The 21,577-nt window shown below is 43.4% G+C and overlaps 2 protein-coding genes across 2 annotated transcripts in view; both read right to left on the minus strand.

The window, feature by feature from the left end:
- Window positions 1–21,577, minus strand: part of MACF1 (microtubule actin crosslinking factor 1) — a 339,095-nt gene that overhangs the window by 173,578 nt on the left and 143,940 nt on the right. Inside the window, 2 exon segments of the mRNA XM_032302100.1 lie at window positions 16,859–16,951; window positions 20,675–20,752. Of these exon segments, the coding sequence (XP_032157991.1) occupies window positions 16,859–16,951; window positions 20,675–20,752 (171 nt within the window).
- On the minus strand, window positions 1,542–8,490 carry LOC116567186. Its single transcript, XM_032302102.1, has one exon. The coding sequence runs from the start codon at window positions 5,842–5,844 to the stop codon at window positions 4,774–4,776; it is 1,071 nt and encodes a 356-aa protein (XP_032157993.1). The 5' UTR covers window positions 5,845–8,490; the 3' UTR covers window positions 1,542–4,773.

The raw sequence follows: 21,577 nt of genomic DNA on the forward strand, positions 1-21,577 counted from the left end.
AACACTCTACACCCACATCTGCACTTGGGATTTTCAGACTTTTTATTTTCTGATGGTTATAAAACGCTAACTTGTTTTGATACTTATATCATTGACTACTAGCAAGAAAGGCATGTGTATGAGGCATCTGGGCTTCCTTTTTTGTGAATTGCTTATTCCTGGGTTTCCCCCTTATTTTTCTAAAAGGGTGTTTACCTTTTTCTTATTTGGTAGGAATTCTTTAAATATTAATACTAAATAATACTAGCATTTATTGTGCTAACTTCTAAAAATCCCCACAACTCTACAAAGTGTATACTACTCTTATCCTCAATTTATAATTGAGGAAATTATATCACAGAGAAGTAACTTGTCCCAAGGTACACTGCTGATAAATAGTAGAGAAGGAATTCAAACTCTGCCTATCTGGCTCCACGCTCTCTCTCTCTCTTTTAATTAATTAATTAATTAATGAACTTAAAATTTTATTTATTTGATAGACAGCACAAGTAGGCAGAGCAGCAGGCAGAGGAAGAGGGAGAAGCAGGCTCTCCACTGAGCAGGGAGCCCGATGCAGGGCTCGATCCAAGGACCCTGGGATCATGACCTGAGCCGAAGGCAGCCACTCACTGACTGAGCCACCTGGATGCCCCTCTTTAAAAAAAAAAAAAAAAAAAAGATTTATTGATTTATTTGTCAGAGAGAGAGCACAAGCATGGGGAGTGACAGGAAGAGGGAGAAGCAAGCTCCCCACTGATGCGGGACTCGATCCCAGGACCCTAGGATCACGACCTGAGCTGAAGGAAGACACTTAACCAACTGAGTCACTCAGGTATCACTGGCTCCATATTCTTTTTTTTTTTTTTTTTTTTTAAAGATTTTATTTATTTATTTGACAGAGAGAAATCACAAGTAGATGGAGAGGCAGGCAGAGAGAGAGAGGGAAGCAGGCTCCCTGCTGAGCAGAGAGCCCGATGCGGGACTCGATCCCAGGACCCTGAGATCATGACCTGAGCCGAAGGCAGCGGCTTAACCCACTGAGCCACCCAGGCGCCCCTGGCTCCACATTCTTAACTGCCTTACTTATACTATAGTTCACAGATTCTGAATATTAATACTTTTCCAGAATATGCATTATACAGTTAATTACCACCATTTTTCTTTCCATTTGAAATGGAAAATTTCAAATACATGCAAAAAGAAACCAAATACTATAATGAACTCCTAGGTACCCATCACCCAGTTTCAAACATTTCAACTCATAGCTAATCTTGTTTCATCTGCACTCCACCCACTTCACCCTCCCCTGTTATTATGAAGCAAACCCACACACATGGCATTTCTTCCATAAACACTTTAGAAAGCATCTTTGAAACATGAGGACTGTTTTTTTTTTTAATATTTTAAGTACTCTTTACACCCAATATGGGGCTCAAACTCAGAACCCTGAGACCAAGAGTTGCAGCCTGTACTAACTGAGCAAGCCAGGCACCCCAGTAAGAAAGGCTTTTTTTTTTTAATTTAAATTTTTAAGTAATCTCTATACTTAACATGAGACTTAAACTTACAACCCTGAGATGAGGAGTCACATGCTCTACTGACCAAGCCAGCCAGACATCCCTAAATCACAAGGACTCTTTTTAACATAACCAGATCACTATGTTATACCTAAAAATTCATGATGATTCTTCAGTAGTAATTTTTTGAAAAACAAGAGAGTCCTTTCTTAAAGCTCTAGCTTTGACTTTAACTGCTACGTCTATCTAATAGGATCATCTGGTTAATTTTGCTTTCTTCTTGCAATACAAAGCCAATATTAGTAAAACAACTCCCTATAATTAAAGAGGAGAAATGGGGAAGGGATACTTGTAAACTGAAAAGGCTGAGCTCAGAAAATAATATACCAACCAATTTCCTTCTCATCACTTCTAGCCCCCAATGTTATCTTACTATTCACTGCAAGGACTCTAAGGTTTCGTGGTGAGGACACTGGTACACAGCCAGATTCTTCACTTGACAGAACCCACCTACGGTGTGGAGAGGAGACTGGCATGGGAGCCAAGCCAGGGAGAGGGAAGGGGTTTTCAGTAATTTTCCTTGTTCCAGTAAGCCAGGTATTATGGATATTGATGGCAGCTGGGGGGAGGGAGTCCTCCGGAGAGAAGGTCTGTGCCTGATACTCCCACCCAGTTCCAAATCCTAGTCCACTTATTCTGAAAACCATTTTTGTTAGCTGGTCCCTGTCATCCTATTTCTGCGTTAACTCTTTCCTGACAAGGGACGTATCAACTATCACGTGAACAGCAAAGTAGACCTTTGTTTTCTCCTATCTAAACCCCACACTCAGCAAGAATCAGTTTCCATTTCTCACTACCCTGAAAAGAAACAAAACCCACTGGGAAGTTTAACCAGCCACAGCCTAGTCCCATGCCCATCAATACGACGTAGGCGGATCAACAGGAGAGACGACACAGCCTGAGTTATGCCAACGACAGACAGCATTCTGGAACTTGAATTGCTTCCCGAGGAGGGTTACTACTTTGACATATCAAAAGCAAAACAAGCACCAAAAAGCAAACCAAAAAATCAATTCTGTGGAGGTGCCAGCTGTCTCCTCTTAGGAAAGAGCTGGAGTGTGACCAGCAGCTGCTCTTCTGACTCTGTGTCTTCCCGGGGCTCTCACACTCCACAGAGGGACGGTCACTCCTGTCAGATGCTCTCGCCTAGAGTCTCAACCCACATTTTACAGGAGGCCCGCGGGGTCAGAGCACACCGCCTCTATCTCCTTGGCTGCCGCTGTCCTTGAGGCCTGGGAACAGCCTGCTAGTAAGGGAGCAGCTCCCTTAAGACAGCTCCTGTTGGAACCAGTGAGGGTTTCAGGCCTCTTGGCCTAAAGGACCTTAATTCTGAAGGGACCTCACACTTATCTTGAGAGGTTACTTCCCATCTGTGATATAGGATAGTCAAAGTCTGTGGTCCCTGCTTCACATGATGGACATGGAGCCTCAGAAATGTATCAGCCTTCTGAGCTGACAGTCACTGATGTTTTTCAGCCTGGGCTCTTACTGACTGGTCTGGCTGTGTCTGCTCTGAAAGGGTAGAAGGAATGGGATGACCAGAAAATACAACACACCAATTTGTCTCATATTGAACAGCCAAAGAATCATGCTGCTGTCAATACTGCTGAACCACAGATCATGGTCCAAATGGTTTCTCCCACCAATCTTCTCCCTGAGACTACACAGGGCCATTCAGACACTTCCCTTCTCAGTGTGGAGATACAAAACTAAAGTGCCATGGTCTCCTATGGTCCATTATCTAGACCTGATTTCCATTAGGAGTTCCTTAAAATTTGACACTCCAAACTTTCTGACAATCTCACATTCAATTATAAGCATGTTATAACATTACGGTGCCAAAACATTACGGTGCCTCCAAACTTCTACTTTAATGCCAATGGTATCAAAAGTTCAGCAAAGCTGCTCTGCATCCATTCCAAAGACGAGAGCTCAAATACTTGCACACTCTACCCTACCAGCCTCCACCTTCTTCCTCTCCAACTTCTCTCTCCCTTCCTCCCTCCACAACACACATTCTCTACCTATGGAGGCCTCTTGCCCAATCATATATAATAATTATTTTCAATGGCCACCTTTGCCTCTACCTGTTGGGAGTTTCTAAACTCTGTAATAACAAAGGGCGCTGACATGAGCCTACCCATGGAGCAAATTCATCCCCAAAGAGGACATTTTAAGCACTGATCAAGCACAAGAGACTGTGTCTGCTCAGTCTCATGCTGTCAGGTGGTAAGCAGGGCACCGTACACAGGCTACATCTCCACTCTGCAGACACCGGGGCAGCTGGCCACAGGTAGCAGGGAAAATGCCCTACTTCATCTCCCACCTTTTGCTGCTCTCGTTTCCTAAAGTTTTTATTTCTTCTGCTGCAGAAGCTGACATGCCGACAAAAGTTCTTCAATCAACAAATTATAACTTCAGTCACCCATACAATTACACACTCGGGCTGGGTCCTCTCTCCCCGCCTCAGCCTCCAGACCTTTTGAATGCCTACCTGCTCCTTGACCCTAAAAGCATTCACAGCACACTCCACCAACACTACAGCCACCTACACCTCAATATATACCTCACAAACAAAAGCTTGTTAAAGTCATAAACAAGTCCAATCAGAACACAAACTTTTTCAGCCTCGAACCTTCAAACTACCCTAACCCGCCTCTCTGGATTACTCTTCAGGTAATTCTGTGTGCCTCTCCTCTAATGTTGGAGTTAGGAACCAAAGGAGGATCAGGCCTCTCCACCTGTGCGAATATTGGATGGGTATTGTCATCAGCAGTGTCCCTGCAGGAGCACGATTACATCAGCTCGTAAGAACATCACTCTCCAGGGAAGAACAATCCTGCCACTGAGAACTGCCTCACCCCGAACCCTTCAGCACTCTCCACGTCTTCCACACTTGCTTAGGAGATGCAGCCAGGCCTCCCCTCATCCCTTCCACTACATCACAACTTCTTGCACCAGGGAAGCTGATAAACAGACCTGCCTGAGAAAGTTAAGTGCCATTGAAAGATACCCCGCCAGATAGCTCAAGCAATTATGCTGTGTGGTTACTCTGAATCAGGGATTCCCCAGAGACAACAAAAGACTTGGTTTCAAGCATCAAGGGGCAGACCTGAAATAGACTCCGTTTGCCAAACCCAGTCACTAACTCTTGGTACACGGCACATATAAGCTTGAGAAGAAGCACCAAGATCCTCACTGTTTAGCACACTCCACTTTAATAAGTCTGAGGGCCAGAAATCCAAACATAGCCCACCAACCTAACCTCCTCCAGACCCCACAATGGGGTGTGACTTGCCTCCAAAGAAAGGGTGCCATCCTCTTCCGAGAAGGATGTGGAGCTCTTTTCAGGTTCTGTTTCTCTAGGTTGGAGCCCACGTAAATGTGACCCATCACTGCCATAGCCAGAGGAGGAGGGCAAAATGCTCACAGTCCTACCGCTGATGGATAAATCACTCTGAGAAGTAGGCAGTCTGGGACCCTGGGGGGGGACTCGACCCACGGCAGGGATTTCTGTGCGTCTGTGGCCTCTCGACTGGTCCAGGGGGGAAGAAGGGACAGAAGGTTCTGCAATCCAGGAAACTGTGTGAGGGGCACTGCAGAGAGCTGCGGTTCCTGCCCCTGCATGCGAGCCCTCTGAAAGATGGTCTGGAGTCCCTGAGACAGCGGGGTGGTCTGTCCTGGGGAAAGTGCTGCTCCGAAGTCCAAGCAGAGTCCCTCCTTTCCCCACTGCAGTCTCTCCTTGCAAAGGCAGCAGCACAGCCCGGCTGCTGCAGGATGCTGTCCTAGGAAATTCCACCAGTTGGCTCACTGACTTCTCACAGTTCCTTTCTGCTGGGTTATCAAGCAGGTGAGCGATAACAGTCATCCCCTCTTCCAGGGAATCCCAGACCCCTCTGGCAACTGATGAATCATTCTTCAACAAAAGGTGAGCAGTCTGGATCTCCCCCTGGAATCTCTCCTTCACCTGCACGATCATGCCCTGATCGCCCACCCCTGAGTTGGGGGCTGAGTTCCGAGGCAGCGAAATGTCTGCAGGAGGATGCTCTACCCCTCCCGCTCCTTCTTCCTTTTGGAGACTCACTGTTAACTTCGGTTGGGTTTCCGTCTCTTCAATGACTCTGGTTGCTCCCAATGGTTCTTCCTCATGAGATACCTCTGGAGTAGGGGTTTTCTTCCCCCTCCACTTCCTTTTAAACCGAACCCTTTTCTTAGGAGATAGGGGAGCCTTCTCAGGAATAGCTAGTGAATCTTTCGGCTCCTTAACACAGCCCAGTGAATTTCCCATCGCCTTCCTCTCCTAATCTCATCAAAAACGCAGCTAAGCCGGTCCTGGAATCCCAGAGAAATCCCAACGTTGGCTTCATCGGATTTGATGCACATTTAAAAACATGCACTATGCCGGCAATCCCTCCAATTCTTTCTCCCTCCCTCCCCGCCTCTCCCAGCCGCTGCCGATTCAGACAGCCATCTTACAGGCTCAGAGCTGCAACAAGACAAATTCAAAGCATCTCACTGCAGTTCAGAAATCACTTGACCTAAAAGCAGACAGAAACCGGATTGGCTGCAGCTTCCTCTCTCCAAATATGAGGTAATTGGAGCACTGCCCTCAGAAACACAAACAGAAAGCAAAAAGGAGCTGGAAACCAGGGGAGGGGAAAACCTACGGAGGATGAGGAGGAGGGGGTGGGATGTAAGAGTAGAGGGAAAAGGGAGGGGAAACAAGAGAGGCCATGGAAGAAGGTAACGGTGAAGGAAGGAGGAGGAGGAGGAGGAAGAGGGGAAAGGAAACCAGCCTGCTGCTACCAAAAGGGCAGGGAAGGGCCAAGAAGAACCAGGGCTGGGGATGCTGCCATTATCACTGCCCCCAGCCTCTGAAAGGAAAGAGATTCCAACTGCTGTGCAAGGATGTCCAAAAGAAAACATCAAGCAATGTACATATCTGTTCAAATTTTTCAGGTCAGAAATAATAAAATTATTTTAAACAAAGTATAACCTGAAGAGAGACCCAAGCCTACTCCTCACAGTTAAGACACACAAGGCTTTAAAGATCTAGCCTCCTACAGCATTTATTTCCCTCCTCCTTGCCTTCTCTGAGAGAAAGAGAGCACAGAGATCTGTTAATTCTGTTAGCCAATGACACAGAGGAGACACTCCGAAATCAGTCTGGAGTACTGTTAGGAAGCTCCATAAAAAAGGATACGACTTCCGAATAAAACAGAGATGCCCCGCCTCTGCTGAACAATAGTTGACACACCATTTGCCAGTCCTGCTGATGCCGCCAGCTAACACTTGCTTCCGCATCTGTTATGTGCCAGGCACTGTGCTAAGCTATGTACTACCTCATTTCATTCTGTCAGTAAACATAGGGGGTCAAAATCACTAACCTACAGGTAAAGACAGAGGTTTAAGAAAGTTGATTAATTTGCTCAGGGCTACACAGCCAGTAAGTGGCAAAAGCTAGTATGTGAACTCCTATTTAAGACTTTTCATTTCAACCCCATGTTATAACTGCGCCAGAGATGAGTCTGTTCTCAATTAAGTAAAACAGGAAGATACTCAATATTCTGAATTGTCAGCTAGACTCACATGGGCCCAGGGCTCAGACAGTTAACACTGGCTATTGGGAGTAAGAGAGGAAGTTGATAAAATGAGGCCCAGATGGTTTTTACTCAAGTTGCAGTAGGGTAGGAAGTCTGAATTAAAGTTTTAAAAGTTGGATTCAAAAGTCACCCTGTTACATCAGTGGGATTCACCCATCCCAATTTTTAGTACAGTGTCTGACAGATGAGACAACATCATAACCCAAGGGGCTGTGGATGGAGTGGGAAGAGGTTGTATGTGTTTCTTCCCTACTGCCACTGTTTATTCTATACCCAAAGCATCCAGACCACACGGGCAGAGGGAAATGGCCTGCCTGGTTCTATGTGAGCCCCACTCAATCTCTCCTGGAGTCCTGAAAAATGCCCTCCAAATAAGGAAAGCAGCGAGACACCCTAAAGCAATAGCTCCTACATGACTGCTCCTGAGACCCTGCACCCGTCTGCCTCCACTGCGGTAGGTGTTTCTCCCCAAGCCTTTCCCTGCAGCGGGTGTGAAGCGGCAGCACCATCTCATGGTGATCATAAAGGACAGCAAGAAACCAGACGAGGAGACCAGCATGGGAGAGAAACTCAATCAGACTACAGGATACCACTGAATCACCAAAAACCCCTGACATTACAGTATAATTCTCTAGGCAGGCATCAGGCCTTCATTCCTCCAACAAAGAGGACTGGAACCATGGAACTTTCCAGATGCACACCCCAAGGCCCAAGCAAGAATAAAATTCATGAAATCCAAGCAAACCAAATTCCTGAAACTGATCTGCTCCGCGGCAAGAAAGGCAGCTGTTTAGTCTGATGGCTGCTGACAGAGAGGCTTGACAGAACCTAGCATATTTACTTCTAGGAGCCTTTTCTTTTTTAAACTTCTTGCATATGTTGGAAAAATCAGGCCTTCATTTTCTTCTGCTCCAGAGGAAAAACTGGCCTCAGGAAGGAGCAGAGCTTTCAGTAGAGTAGGCCTAGGTTCAAATTCCCAGCTCTAAGAAATTCATAGCTAAGTACTAACTTGCTAGATGATTCTGTTTCCTTTCCTGTAAAATGTGGATACTACCACCTGTGTAAGGGGGTGAACGAGGGCTGATGAAATAACCCCTAAAAAGACATGCTGGGCTCAGTGACCAGCCAATAGAAAATCCTTTTGCTTCTCAATTGTAACTTAAGCCACAAGATAGGAGACACTGTACTATCACCACCACTAGGGTCCTAATATCCTCTCTTTCTTGACTAGGCTCTAAGAAAAGTAGATATATTCTAAGGTCCAAGTTGAAGTGCTTGTTTTCCTTTTTCTTTCTTTTCTTTCTTTTTTTAAGATTTCATTTTTAAGCAATCTCTACACCTAACGTGGGACTCAAACTTACAACCCCAAGATCAAGAGTCACATGCTCCACAGACTGAGCCAAACGGGGGCTCTGGGGGCTTGTTTTACTTCACAGGGGCTCTGCTTCCACTATTTCATTAACTAAGTTAACCCTGATCATCAAGACCTCTCCCTGGACCTTTTTCTCATCTCGCCTGAGCTCTGAGCACAGGGCCTGCTGCCTTCTGGGAAAGCCGCCCACTGGGGGGACTAGGGCACAGACATTCTGCAAGTCTTCTGCTTTGGCTTTGTCTAGTTAACTGTTTACTGCCCACAACTCTCCCATGGAGACAGCTGGAGTGAATGAGCTCATTCATTTATTCATTCCACAAACATGAATAGTGCCTCTTCTATATGACAAGTGCCATAAAGTATACAAAAATGTATACTCGCATCTACCAGTTAAAATGTATAACCTTGCATCTACCAGTTAAAACCACTTTTCACCTTAACTCCCTGAACTTTTTTTTTTAATATTTCAGAGTGCTAGATATATCCAGATATTTAATAAACATTTGAGAGTTGGAAAGCTAATTTTGTCACAGCCTGACTTTGAAGAACTTATCTTTTAGAAAAACTGTAAATCGGGTTTGGACAAAACCAAGAGACAAGAAATCCTATTATTAGGATCTGGAAGTGTAATCCACAAATGTCCGTTGGACTGCTTCCGTTGCTCATCTGAACAACCAGCATTGGAAAATGGCGATCACAATCTACTTATCTGGTTTACCTACCCCATAGCTTTAAGAAGATGAAATACATAAAATATCCATTTACTTAAGAAATATTTATTAAGTACGTGTTCTAAGCCAGGCCAAGAAGAGGACAAAAGAGACAAAACCCATTGTTAAGCTGGCATCTTACTGCAGAGAACCAGACAACACATAAGCAAGTGTTCAAACAGTAGTAGGTGTTATCCAACAAAACACTGTGCATCACATGCTGATTCTGAGAGTAATTTGGCAAAATAAGGAAGTATATAACCCAGCAATTCCAGTCCAGGTATCTATCCAAAAGACCCAATTCTAAACAAAACTAAACTAAACTAAAAACCAAAAACAACAACAACAACTCACTTTCCTATTTGCATAAGGACACATGTACACAGATATTCATTGTAGCAATGAACGCCTTCTTCACACTGGTAACTAACAGACTACAATAACAGCTGTGCCACACAGCTGCCTGGGGCTCCATTCATGGTATAGTCCACATAGATTAGTTAAAAGGAACAAATCAGGTCCTCTTTTATCAACACAATAAACCTCAAAAACAAAGTTTAGTTTAAGACAGAACGGGTGTATAGAAGATAAGGTGTGTGTCAACTATAGAAACAGCACATGCCATTTATGAATACCTCATCTGTCACAAAGGCACAGAAGCACATATGGGAGTGACCTACATCAACTTCATGATAGCATTTACCTGGGGGGTCAAAGGGAACAAGAAGGTTGTATCGGAAATGTTTCATTAGCACCAATAATAGAGATTATAATGACCATTTCACTGATACCCTAACATTTGATAGCTCTACTCTGCATTTCTCTTTGGCTTTATATAGCATGTGTCCTTGGCAAGAACAGCTAACAGATACTCAATAATAAAAGACTAGAAAACCGCAATAATACATAACTAGCAAGAGATACGTCATATTCTCTTAAGCAAGACAAGGATAGTGGAGGCTCTATGTAACTCTTTATCAGTCAACCAAAAGCTTTGTGAGCAGGGACCCCCTCCCTATGCTCTCAAACACTTAACTAATATAGACAAACACCTAGCTATCAAGAACAGCAAAGAGGGCACCTGGGTGGCTCAGTCGTTAAGCGGCTGCCTTCAGCTCAGCTCATGATACTGGGGTCCTGGGATCAAGCCCCACATGGGGCTCCCTGCTTGGTGGAAAATCTGCTTCTCCCTCTCCCACTCCCCCTGCTTGTGTTCCCTCTCTTGCTGTGTCTCTCTCTGTCAAATAAATACAATATTTTTAAAAAACCAAAAGAGTAAAGAAAAAGAATTTGTAGTCAGTTGCATTTGAGAAGATACCCTGGCAGCAGAGCTGCCCTCTACGGAAAGACAAAATAGTTATTCGGCCATGCTGAAATAGTGAATACAGAAAAGCAGGTAGCCAATATGTGTGCAAAAGACAGACGAAACCAAAAGTATTATATTTTCTAGTGAAACTGGTAACATGGCAGGGAGCAGTGGGCTAAGCCAAAAGCTATGGAAATTATAAGGTCTGTTAATAATTTTAACAAGTTGCTACCAATAACTGTTAATTACTGAGTACATATTATGTTCCATCTTCCCGCCTCATACCTTCCTGATTCTTTAAATCTCCATCAAGTTATTTTATGGTGCATCTCTTCTCATTTCCCTGAATTATTCAGTTGAACTTGGGCTGAGTCCGTGTCTAGTTCCCTTTGTATGTCCCACAGACTCTATCTAGGACCTTGTTCATCGTTGGTCCTTAGGAAATGTTTGTGGAATTCAATTAAAGGATACGTTTTCCTGTAAACTAAAACCATAAGAAAATACCACTTCACACCTTCTGTGATGGTTATCATCAAAAGACAGACAATGACATATCTTGTCGAGTATATGGAGAAATAAGAGTCCTCACAGGTTGCTGATGGGGATGTAAAATGGTGTAACCACTCTGGAAGATGGTTTGGCAGTTTCTTAAAAAGTTATGCATAAACTTACCACATAATCCAGTAATTTCCTTCCAAGGTATATATCCAAGGGGGGGAAAAAACACATACATCCACACGAAGACTGGTACTCAAATACTCATATCAACATTATTTATAACAGCCAAAAAATGAAGACAACCCAAATGTCCATCAACGGCTGCATAAACAAAATACATGTTGTATCTATACCACAGAAAAGTACTCAGCAATAAAAAGGAATAAAATACTGACACATGCGACAATGGAAATGAACCTCAGAAATTTAAGGCAAAGGGAAAGAGGCCAGACACGAAAGGACACATATGCCATGATCCCATTTATGTGAAATGTCCAGAACAGGCAAATCTATAGAGACCAAAAATAGATGAGTGGCTGTCTGAGGCTGGGGAGGAGAGGGAGGATGGTGGTATAAGTGGGCAGGAAGGGTCTTACTGGTATGATGAAAATGTTCTAACATTGGACTTTGGTGATGGTTATATAACTCATAAAAATCATTGAATTGTATAATGGATATGGGTCAATTTTATGGTATATAAATTATACCTCAATAAAGTCATTTTTATAAAAAAGAAAGTATTTTCCTAAAATAAACAAACAATAGAATGGCAACCAAAAAAGTGTTTTAAATGGCTAAGAAACTAAATGGAAGGTAAAGAAATAGGATGGAGAGGACAGGTGTGGAAGCTAGGCTTCTCTGAATATACCTCATGTTCACTTTTAAAACGTCCCTTTGGAACAATACAGATGGTCTATATAATGTGAAATAAAACTGAAAGGGGGAAAAAGCAATCCCTAAAAGTGCAGAAGCAAATAAAAACAAATGAACCTAATCATGTACTGAATTAATGGTTTCACAAAAACAGATTATTTTTTTCAAATGACTTTAAAATATAATTATTTGTACATCCTTAGAGGATATACCCAGAGGACAAAGAAAACTGCAACGAAATCATACACTTCTCAGTAATCATACTGTTAATCATACAGTGTTAAGAACACTGAGACTGTGGCTTTGGTTCAAATACATTACATTAACATATACATGTGATTGTACAACACCTACATGTATGTGTGTTACACAAGGAATTGAAAAAGGAATAAGTAATATGTTATTGTTGTGAGAATCAAGATTTTCAGCATGAGGGAAAGAGATATAAAATCAAATAAGTTAAATAAAACTATAATTTTGAGGCGCCTGCTTGGCTCAGTTGGAAGAGCATGTGACTCTTGATCTTGGAGTCATGAGTTTGAGCCCCACATGAGGTGTAAAGATTACTAAAAAATAAAAAAAGAAACTTAAAAAAAAACTTCTATAATTTAAGTCTGAATGAGATAAATCAGTATAAATTCATGATTTTTTAAAAAAGAAAAATACATTGGCTAGCTCCATCCACAGAAAACTGACCAACCCAGTAGCATTCAGATTGTGGTCAGAATGAGAGTTCCTTAGAGAAATAGCTGTTCAAGCCTGGGACAAGAAATACACAAAAAGAGTCTGGAACATCTCATCACAAGAAATAAAAGACATTATCAAAAAGGACCAAAGAAATCATGCCAAAGGACTCAGAGTCAACTTTAGGAAGCTCTCACTGGTCAAAGATGAAGTAATTTGAGTATTAGGAAGAATGATAGTTGTATTTTATTGCAAAACATTTAAGTCTGCTAAAAATCTGTAAGTCATAAGTGATACTAAAGGGGAAAAAATGAAAAAGAAAGAAACTTCAGAGAGTTTCTTTGGCTCCCCTTTCCTATGGGAGATACATCTCAGGGTAACTGATGAAGTGAAATTCTTCTTTACAGAAGTACTCCAGCTAAATAACGAAGATGGAATGAAAGAACTTGAGTAGCACCATTCTGTAACTTCTTTTTTTTTTTTTTAAAGATTTTATTTATTTATTTGAGAGAGAGAGACAGTGAGAGACAGCATGAGCAAGGAGAAGGTCAGAGGGAGAAGCAGACTCCCCATGGAGCTGGGAGCCCAATGCGGGACTCGATCCCGGGACTCTGGGATCATGACCTGAGCCGAAGGCAGTCGTCCAACCAACTGAGCCACCCAGGTGTCCCCATTCTGTAACTTCTAATGAAATAGTGGAACTTGCAATAATGATCAGTAGTTAGGTGAACAGCTAACTACTATTCAGTGAACAGCTCATAGGGAATGGGTGGATCAGGCTAATAACAGCTGAACCACACGTGCCTTCTGATACGTAGCAATAAGCATACAACTCAACACCACCATCCTCGCCCTCCACACCACACAAAAAGGAACCTGAATGGGACTGAGCCTCTAGAGCTAAGCCACCAGTTTATAAGCAATACCACAGAGGAATGGAGGTTACTGTTTTAAAAGATATCCCAGAGATCCTATCAGCATCGTTATAAACCTTAAAGGACAAAAGACCTGATTTCCTCAATGAATTGCAAGGTTGCGGAGGGGGTGGGGAATTTAATGCAATACATGGACTTTGCTGGGATTCTGATTCAAAGAAACCAACTGTTTTTTTTTTAATGAGGTAACTAGGGAAATTGGCACACTAATCAAATATTGATGATTTTAAGAAATTATTGAGGCTTAGAGTGTTATTAATAGTTTGCTTAAATTAAGAATCTTTATCTTGGGGTGCCTGGGTGGCTCAGTCCTTAAGCGTCTGCCTTTGACTCAGGTCATGGTCTTGGAGTCCTGGGATGGAGCCCCACATGGGGCTCCTTGACCAGCGGGAACCAGGGAAGCCTGGTTCTCCCTCTCCCTCTGCCTGCCTGTATTCCCTCTCTTGCTGTCAAATAAATAAATAAAATTTTTAAAAAATGAATCTTTATCTTTCAAAGATACACACATACATACAAATGAAATTTGTGATTTCTTTCAAGATAACCTAATGGGGTCAAAGGATACAGGTGAGATCATAGTGGCCATGAGTCAGGAATTGTCAGGTGATGGGTACATAGTAGTTCTTCACACTATTTTCTCTACTTTTATAAATACTTGAAAGTTTTATAAGAAATTTTTAAAGAAAGAGAGGGTAAGCATTTTCCTGATGGAGATGTTCAGGAAAGGAACAGTTCATTACCCCCAAGTCCTCTGTCCCAAGCAAGGTGTTGATTAACCAATTCAGTTTTTATTCCTTGGCCCATGAGTCTCCCTTTTAAAAAGAGACTGAGTTTCAGTCAGGGAAAACAGAGACATAGTGAATAGAGTCCTCTCACCTCACACCTATGAGACCAACAATGGGCAATCAGAGTGAGGACAGGTCTGTGGCAAAAATACAAATGACCAAAACAGTTTCTTTAAAAACTAACAACAAAACAAAACAAACAAACAAACAAACAAACAAAAAACCTCCCGTGATCCTAAGGCTTTCCAGGGGATAACTCTAGTCCTCCATGAAAGCTCAACAAAGTTCTTGTTCCCACCCTAAGGCACCCTTGCCAAGTTCATGTTCCTAGTTATCCCACACCAAAAGCATGCCTGAAGACACCCTGTGGTTCCACAAAAACACATATTACTTCCATACTTTGCAGATTACCAGCACTGCCTCCAAACCAGAGCCCCAAGAAATAAGCACCAAACTCAGAATTTTCTCAGGTAATTGGGAATTCAGGGACACCTGTTGTTCTGCTTGTAACCAGCAGGTGGCTCCAGTGCTCCAACTAGGACATCACAGCCACTCTGTAGCCCCTGGAGTCAGAGCCTTGAGTTATTTATATTAGCCTTCTTTTCTTACCTGCTCAAGAAGTGCTCTTTCAAATCTTTCATCTTCATAAACAGCAACTGTGTATGGGGGAGCTGTCTGAGAAACAGCTTTGTCTGGCTGGGCTAAAATGATTCAAAACAGTCTTTTTATAAAAATAAGACTGGGGCGCCTGTGTGGCTCAGTGGGTTGGGCCTCTGCCTTCAGCTTGGGTCCTGGTCTCAGGATCCAAGGATCCTGGGATGGAGCCCTGAGTTGGGCTCTCTGCTCAGCGGGGAGCCTGCTTCCCCCTCTCTCTCTGCCTGCCTCTCTGCCTATTCTCTTTCTCTCACTCTGCCAAATAAATAAATAAAATCTTTAAAAAAAAAATAAGACTGTACTTTTCCAATAGCAATCCAAACTTGAAAAGGATTTGCCCTCTTAGAACGAGAGCAGCAACAAGAAGGCCGTGTGACCATGTGAACACAACCAAGAGGCCACTGCTCTTGAGTCTGATGGAAGCGACACTTGTGCTTGTTAAAAGCACATAAACAGGGGCGCCTGGGTGGCTCAGTGGGTTAAAGCCTCTGCCTTCGGCTCAGGTCATGATCCCAGCGTCCTGGGATCAAGCCCCACATCAGGCTCTCTGCTCAGCAGGGAGCCTGCTTCCTCCTCTCTCTCTGCCTGCCTCTCTGCTTACTTGTAATCTCTGTCTGTCAAATAAATAAATAAAATCTTTAAAAAAAAAATTTTTTAAAAAGCACATATACAAACCTGGCTGCTAAGGTGCCTGCTATATGGACTGAATGTTTGTGTCTCCTCAAAATTCGAGTTGAAATCCTAGCCCACAATGTGATATATTTGGAGGCGGGGGCCCTTGGGAGGTGATTAGGTTCAGATGACATTATGAGAGCAGAGCCTCCATAACGGGATGAATATAAAAGGATGCAGAGATGTGAGATCGCTTTCTCTGCACACGTGTGCCACGGGAAGGTCACGTGAGGAGCTAACTGGGAATAGGGCACCCGCCAACAACCTGCCCAGGCTGCACCCTGATCTCGGACTTGCAGCCTCCACAGCCATGAGAAAAAAAGTATTTGCTGCTTAAGCCACCTAATCAGAGGCTCACCTCGCCCCACTGTGCTTCACTTTATGGCACTCTGAAGATACTGCGTTGTTTTACAAATTGAAAGTCTATGGCAACCATGTGTCAGGCAAGTCTCTCCGTGCCATTTTTCCAACAGTAGTTGCTCACCTTGTGTCTGGGTCCCATTTTGGTAATTTTTCCAACAGTTCAAAATTTTCATTACATCCATTATGGTGATATGTGATCAGTGATTATGACTCACTGAAAATTCAGGTAATAGCATTTTTTAGCAATAAAGTATTTTTTAAATTAAGGTTTGTGCATTTTTTTAAAGATATAATGCTATTGCACACTTATAGACTATAGTATAGTGTAAACATAACTTTTATACACACTGCAGAAAATTCATCTGACTTGCTTTGGTGTGGTGGTCTGGAAGCAAACCGGCAGTATCTCAAAGGTGCGCCTGTATTTCATTAGAGAAGCCCAAACTGACAAAGGCCGTGCTATAATTAGCCAGGCTTGTTTTAAGATCATTAGAGATGAGGAAAAGTCTACATCAAAGCAGGATTATAAGCCTTCACTCTACCCTTCTAAAGCATCAAACCCTCCACACTCTGAGTCCCCAAGAGCCAGTTTTGACTCAGCAGAGACTTCTAACAACCTGTCAACACTCAGACAAGTGAAAACTCCCATTTCAGCATGCAAATGAGCAGGAAGTTCTGGGTTTAGGCCACAACAGCTCTGTCCCCAGGCCACTCCTGCTCTCATCCTTGTTCCTGGCACAGAGAAGGAAGGCTAGGCGCTCGGTTCATGGAAGGCTGTACAGCTTCCGGCTCTTTCTAGGCAATGTCCAAGCCACGCAACAGTGACCCCAAACTTCAAAGGCCCTACCTGGAAATGTAAAATAATGGTCCAGATCAGGCCCAGGGTCAGCTTGGGGTTGCCATCCGTGATGTCATCGTTGCGAATATTCACTAGTTTCACCTGGAAAAGAAACAGAAGCTGATCTCAAAGCTCTGGGAATTTTTGTTGTGAGTTCATTTTTATAGATTTTCAGCATTATATACACTTAAAATGATTGTGTGTGTGTGTACACGCACCTGCACACACAGTTCTGAGCTTCAACATCTGTATAGATGTGGGTAATTACCACACAATCAGGATAATAGAACAGTTCCGTTATCCCAAAAAGGTGACTACCCCTCTGTAGTCATGCCCTGCCCCCACCCTTAATTCCTGCCAACCAGTGATCCGTTCCCAGTTTTACCTGTTCTGGAATGTTGTATGAATAGAATCATATAGTATGTAAGTTTCCGACACTGGCTTTTTTCCCCCCACTGAGCATAATGTCCTTGAGATCTCCATCCTCAATGTTACATATATCAGTAGTTTGCTCCTTTTTATTGCTGAGTAGTATTCAGTTGTATCAACAGACTATGCTGTGTTTACCCATTCATCCACTGAAGAACATTCCGGTTGTTTTCGGTTTGGGACAATAATTAATAAAGCTCCTAGATTCATGAGCATATGCTTTCATTTCTATACGGTAAATTGGCAGGCGTGGGACTGTTGGTATATGTTGGTGTATGTTTAGCTTTATAAGAAACTGCCAAACTATTTTCCAACAGGATTGCACCAATTTGCATTCCCACCAGCAAGGCAACCTTGTAATAAGCACATGGTATCCTGAGTGGCTTTTTTATTAAGTCATCGCAGCCCTGACTTTTTTTCTTTGTTTTTTCCCTGGGGCAGGGGGTTGAAAGATCTTCCTCCTTACTGGTCTTTGGCCTGCTCCTACCTTCTATTTTCCCTCCTCTGTTGAAGATATCCACACCTGCCCATGCCTCCACTAGCATCTGCTTTTACTTGTAAAATCTCATTCCAACAACACAATGTGCATAGACACAGGGGCCTTATCCCCCGCTGGGTGGCCAACAGTCTCACGTGCTGGAAACTGAGAGACTTCCTGGGCTATGGGACTTTTGGTGCTGAAACTGAGAGGATACCACGAAAACCAGCTCAGCTAGCCTCTCTTGTCACACCCTCATGGAGTTCTTGTTCAATTGTGACAAACTGTCCTTGAACCGTCCTATCTCTCCAATTGAAATGAAATCTATGTGTCTCTAAAGAATTCTAGAGACCTTGAACAAACTTCACTTCTCCCCCACACTAATGGTGGCCTGGAAGTACAGGCTAAATGGCAGTGTCCCTCCAAAATTCATACGTTAAATCCTAACACCCAGTGTGATGGCATTTAGAGGTGAGGAGGTGATTAAGTCATGAGGGGGAAGCCCTCACGAATGGGAATGGTGCCCTTGTAAAAGAGACCCCAGAGAGCTCCCTTGCCCTTCCACCAGATGAGGACCCAGTCAGAAGACTGCAGACTATGAACCAGAACAGAACCTCACCAGACACCGAATCTGCTAGCCATGGCTTGTTCTTGGACTTCCCAGTTTCCAGAACTGTGAGAAATACATTGCTGCTGCTTATAAACCACCTTGTCCATAGTATTTTTATTATAGCAGCCTGAACAAAGACGCCTGTATATCCAGAAAGAAAAGTAGCTCTTATAGATTGAGAATAGTTTTCTAATCACCAATCACTGACCCACAGTTGGCAGGCTGTGGTATCAGCCAAGGCCATATTCTTTGGTCACACTTCCACCAGCTTGCCTCTTCCATTCTGAAGTCTACCTTCCAATCTCTCCTAACCCTTGATGATTTTAACACCTAGCTCCTAAAACTGGCGATATTAGTACTCATTTCAATGACTCAAATATCACCTCATCTGCAAAATTCATGTGCCTTCTCCATTTTGAGGACTTCTGCTTTTACTCTACTTTGGATACCCACACAATTACAACTTGGACCTCCCCATCACCAAGAGCTGTTCTAGAGTTCCCCCTTCCCTTCTCTGAGTCTACTGTTCTTATCTGTATACATTTTCATTTGATTACAGTAACTAAATCTACCCTTGGTCCTTATTTAGATGTGTAGCTAATCAATTCTCAATTGACCTTGGCTATTAAGAACCTCCAGATTCCCTCCAGCTCTACACACAGATACTCCCAATCTTGTTTTCTCTACTCCCCTAAATACTGCCTCTAATTCTCCCACTACTTTTCATTTGTTAATTTATTTCAACAAATAATTATTAAGTGTCAATTACAGACCATTCACTATGGCAGGTGATGAATTTAAAAATATTAAGATCCTGTTCCTGGTCCTCACAGGGCCTATATAACAAGACAGCAAACAGAGAAATAATGAAGTAGTAGATGTTATATTGGGACTAAACTGCTTTGGGAACACAGAGAAGAATTTCCCAAGTTAATAAGAACTACTGATAAAAGTAACAAAAATGAACTAATTCTAAAAATATGCATACCATTCTATGTCAGCTTGGGCCAAGCTATTGTCTGTGGCTAGACCCAGCTCTTCCACATGGCTGGCTCTAAGCAGACAAACTCTCAGACCCCGCGCCCATCTTCCTTCCCGCCACACACCACCCCTGCATCACCATCTCTCCCTCCTTCCTTCTCCCTGTGTCTCAGAGAAAGGAGCATTTTCCTTTTCTTTTTCAAAGATAACCATACCACCTGTGCTCACATCTCATCCCCAATTCCTGGACTTGGTTCCATCCATCAGGAAGTGGGAAGGAAGGGGAGAAACAGCATGGGTGGTGGCAGGATTACTGAACCTCAATGACAGGAGACTTAGGTAAAAGTCCCAGCTCGCTCCAGCTTGTATGCTTGGGGGCAGGTCACTTCACCTGTCCAGATCTCAGTGTCCTTATCTAGAAGATGCAGAAACTGGGCCTGTACCTCTCTAAGGCATCTCCCAGAGGTAACATTTTATCACTCAGTACTCCTCCTCAGCCTCATTTCTGTTGCCTCTCTTCACTGGCTTCTCCTCCTACATCCAAAAACATGTTGAAAACTTCTTTTTTTCCCCTTCTATAACGAAGCCCACTAAACTCCAAGTGCTTTCCTGCTCTATTCAGACCATACTCTTAAGTCACCAATGCTTGGTGGCTCAGACCTTTCCTTCAGACCTCATGTGGCACCAATACAACGGCTAAACCTGACCAGCCCCTCCTCTACTTTTCAGGATAGTGTAACCTTCTTGTTTTTCCTCTTCCTGGGTGTTGTACCCTTTTCTATCTTCTTTGCTGACCTTAATTTTCCATCTTTCTTTTTTTTTTTTTTTTTTTTTTTTTTTTTAAAAGATTTTATTTATTTATTTGACAGAGAGAGCTCACAAGTAGATGGAGAGGCAGGCAGAGAGAGAGAGAGAGAGAGAATGAGAGAGAGAGAGGGAAGCAGGCCCCCTGCTGAGCAGAGAGCCCGATGCGGGACTCGATCCCAGGACCCTGCGATCATGACCTGAGCTGAAGGCAGCGGCTTAACCCACTGAGCCACCCAGGCGCCCTCCATCTTTCTTTTGACCTCCACCTAAGGTGAGTCCATAAGGTTCAATCTTCAGATCTTGCTCTTCTCTGTTAACACTGTCCCACTCAGGAAGGCCACGGGCTCTATGCAAGGACGACCAACCATAACACAATTGCTCACTAGCAAGCAAGACTCAGACTGGGCCAGTCAGATGTAGCAATTACCGAGGGTTCATTAGGAGTGCTGAGAACTCCCGTAAGTGGGGACTCAATGCCAGCATTCCCAGGCAGAATAGGGAAAGCATGGACTCATGTTACCTGTCGCTGCTTTAGGAAGTCCAGGGCAATCTGCACATTCTGCAGCCTGTGAAAACGCATCCTGCCCTTCTCCCGGGGCTGCAAACAAACAGAAACACGTGTTAATTTTAGCTACACCAATTTACCCATGCAGACCCCACTTCTTTCTCATTCCAGAGAATCACAAGGAATTCCTCATGGTGGAAGCCAGCCATGGGAGCATTACAAAAAGCAGGACCTTTGTGTGCTTTGCCATGCTCCCTGAGGCCTCCAAAATGCTTGTTTACCACTGCCGTCCTATGAGCGCACAGTGTGCACTGAGTCCTAATGCTGAACCAGTGCCATGGCTTCTCTACAGGTCCTGCTGCAGCCACAGTGGGGCAAAACCTGATTCTAGGTGTACAGGTAGTGGGAACAAATCCTGGCTCTACGGCTCCTAAAATCACGGCTAAATGCTATTTTAAGGGAAGGTGGGAAGTCTTAATTGCATATTGCACATTAATAGAGCCAACCTTATTAAAAACCTGGCAAAAGAAGCTAGAAGTAGCCAATTTTAAACCAGGGAATGAAGAGTTATATATGCTCAATAAATCAGAGAAAAAATGTAAAAATGAGATAAAAATCAGGAAGAAACCTATTTTCCAGGCAGAGGGGTGTCCGTTTAAGAAAGCCACCTTCTACCCACTATGAAATACCATGAGCAACGAAAACCTTGGTGAGGTATGGCTGTTCAACATGATACTCCAAAGAAAGTATTTCCTGATAGTCACTCAGTCCAGGATGTCAGACGAGCCACAGGAAAGAAGCTCACCTCCATCCTCTGGTGCCTCTGGTGCCCTGTCCACAGCTCAGCTATTATCCATTCCAAAGTGCTTGAAATCCATTTGCCCAGTGAGAACATGCAGGGGTGGCTACCTACCTCTG

This window comes from Mustela erminea, chromosome 10 (assembly GCF_009829155.1).
Source record: "Mustela erminea isolate mMusErm1 chromosome 10, mMusErm1.Pri, whole genome shotgun sequence".
Lineage (NCBI taxonomy): Eukaryota > Metazoa > Chordata > Mammalia > Carnivora > Mustelidae > Mustela > Mustela erminea.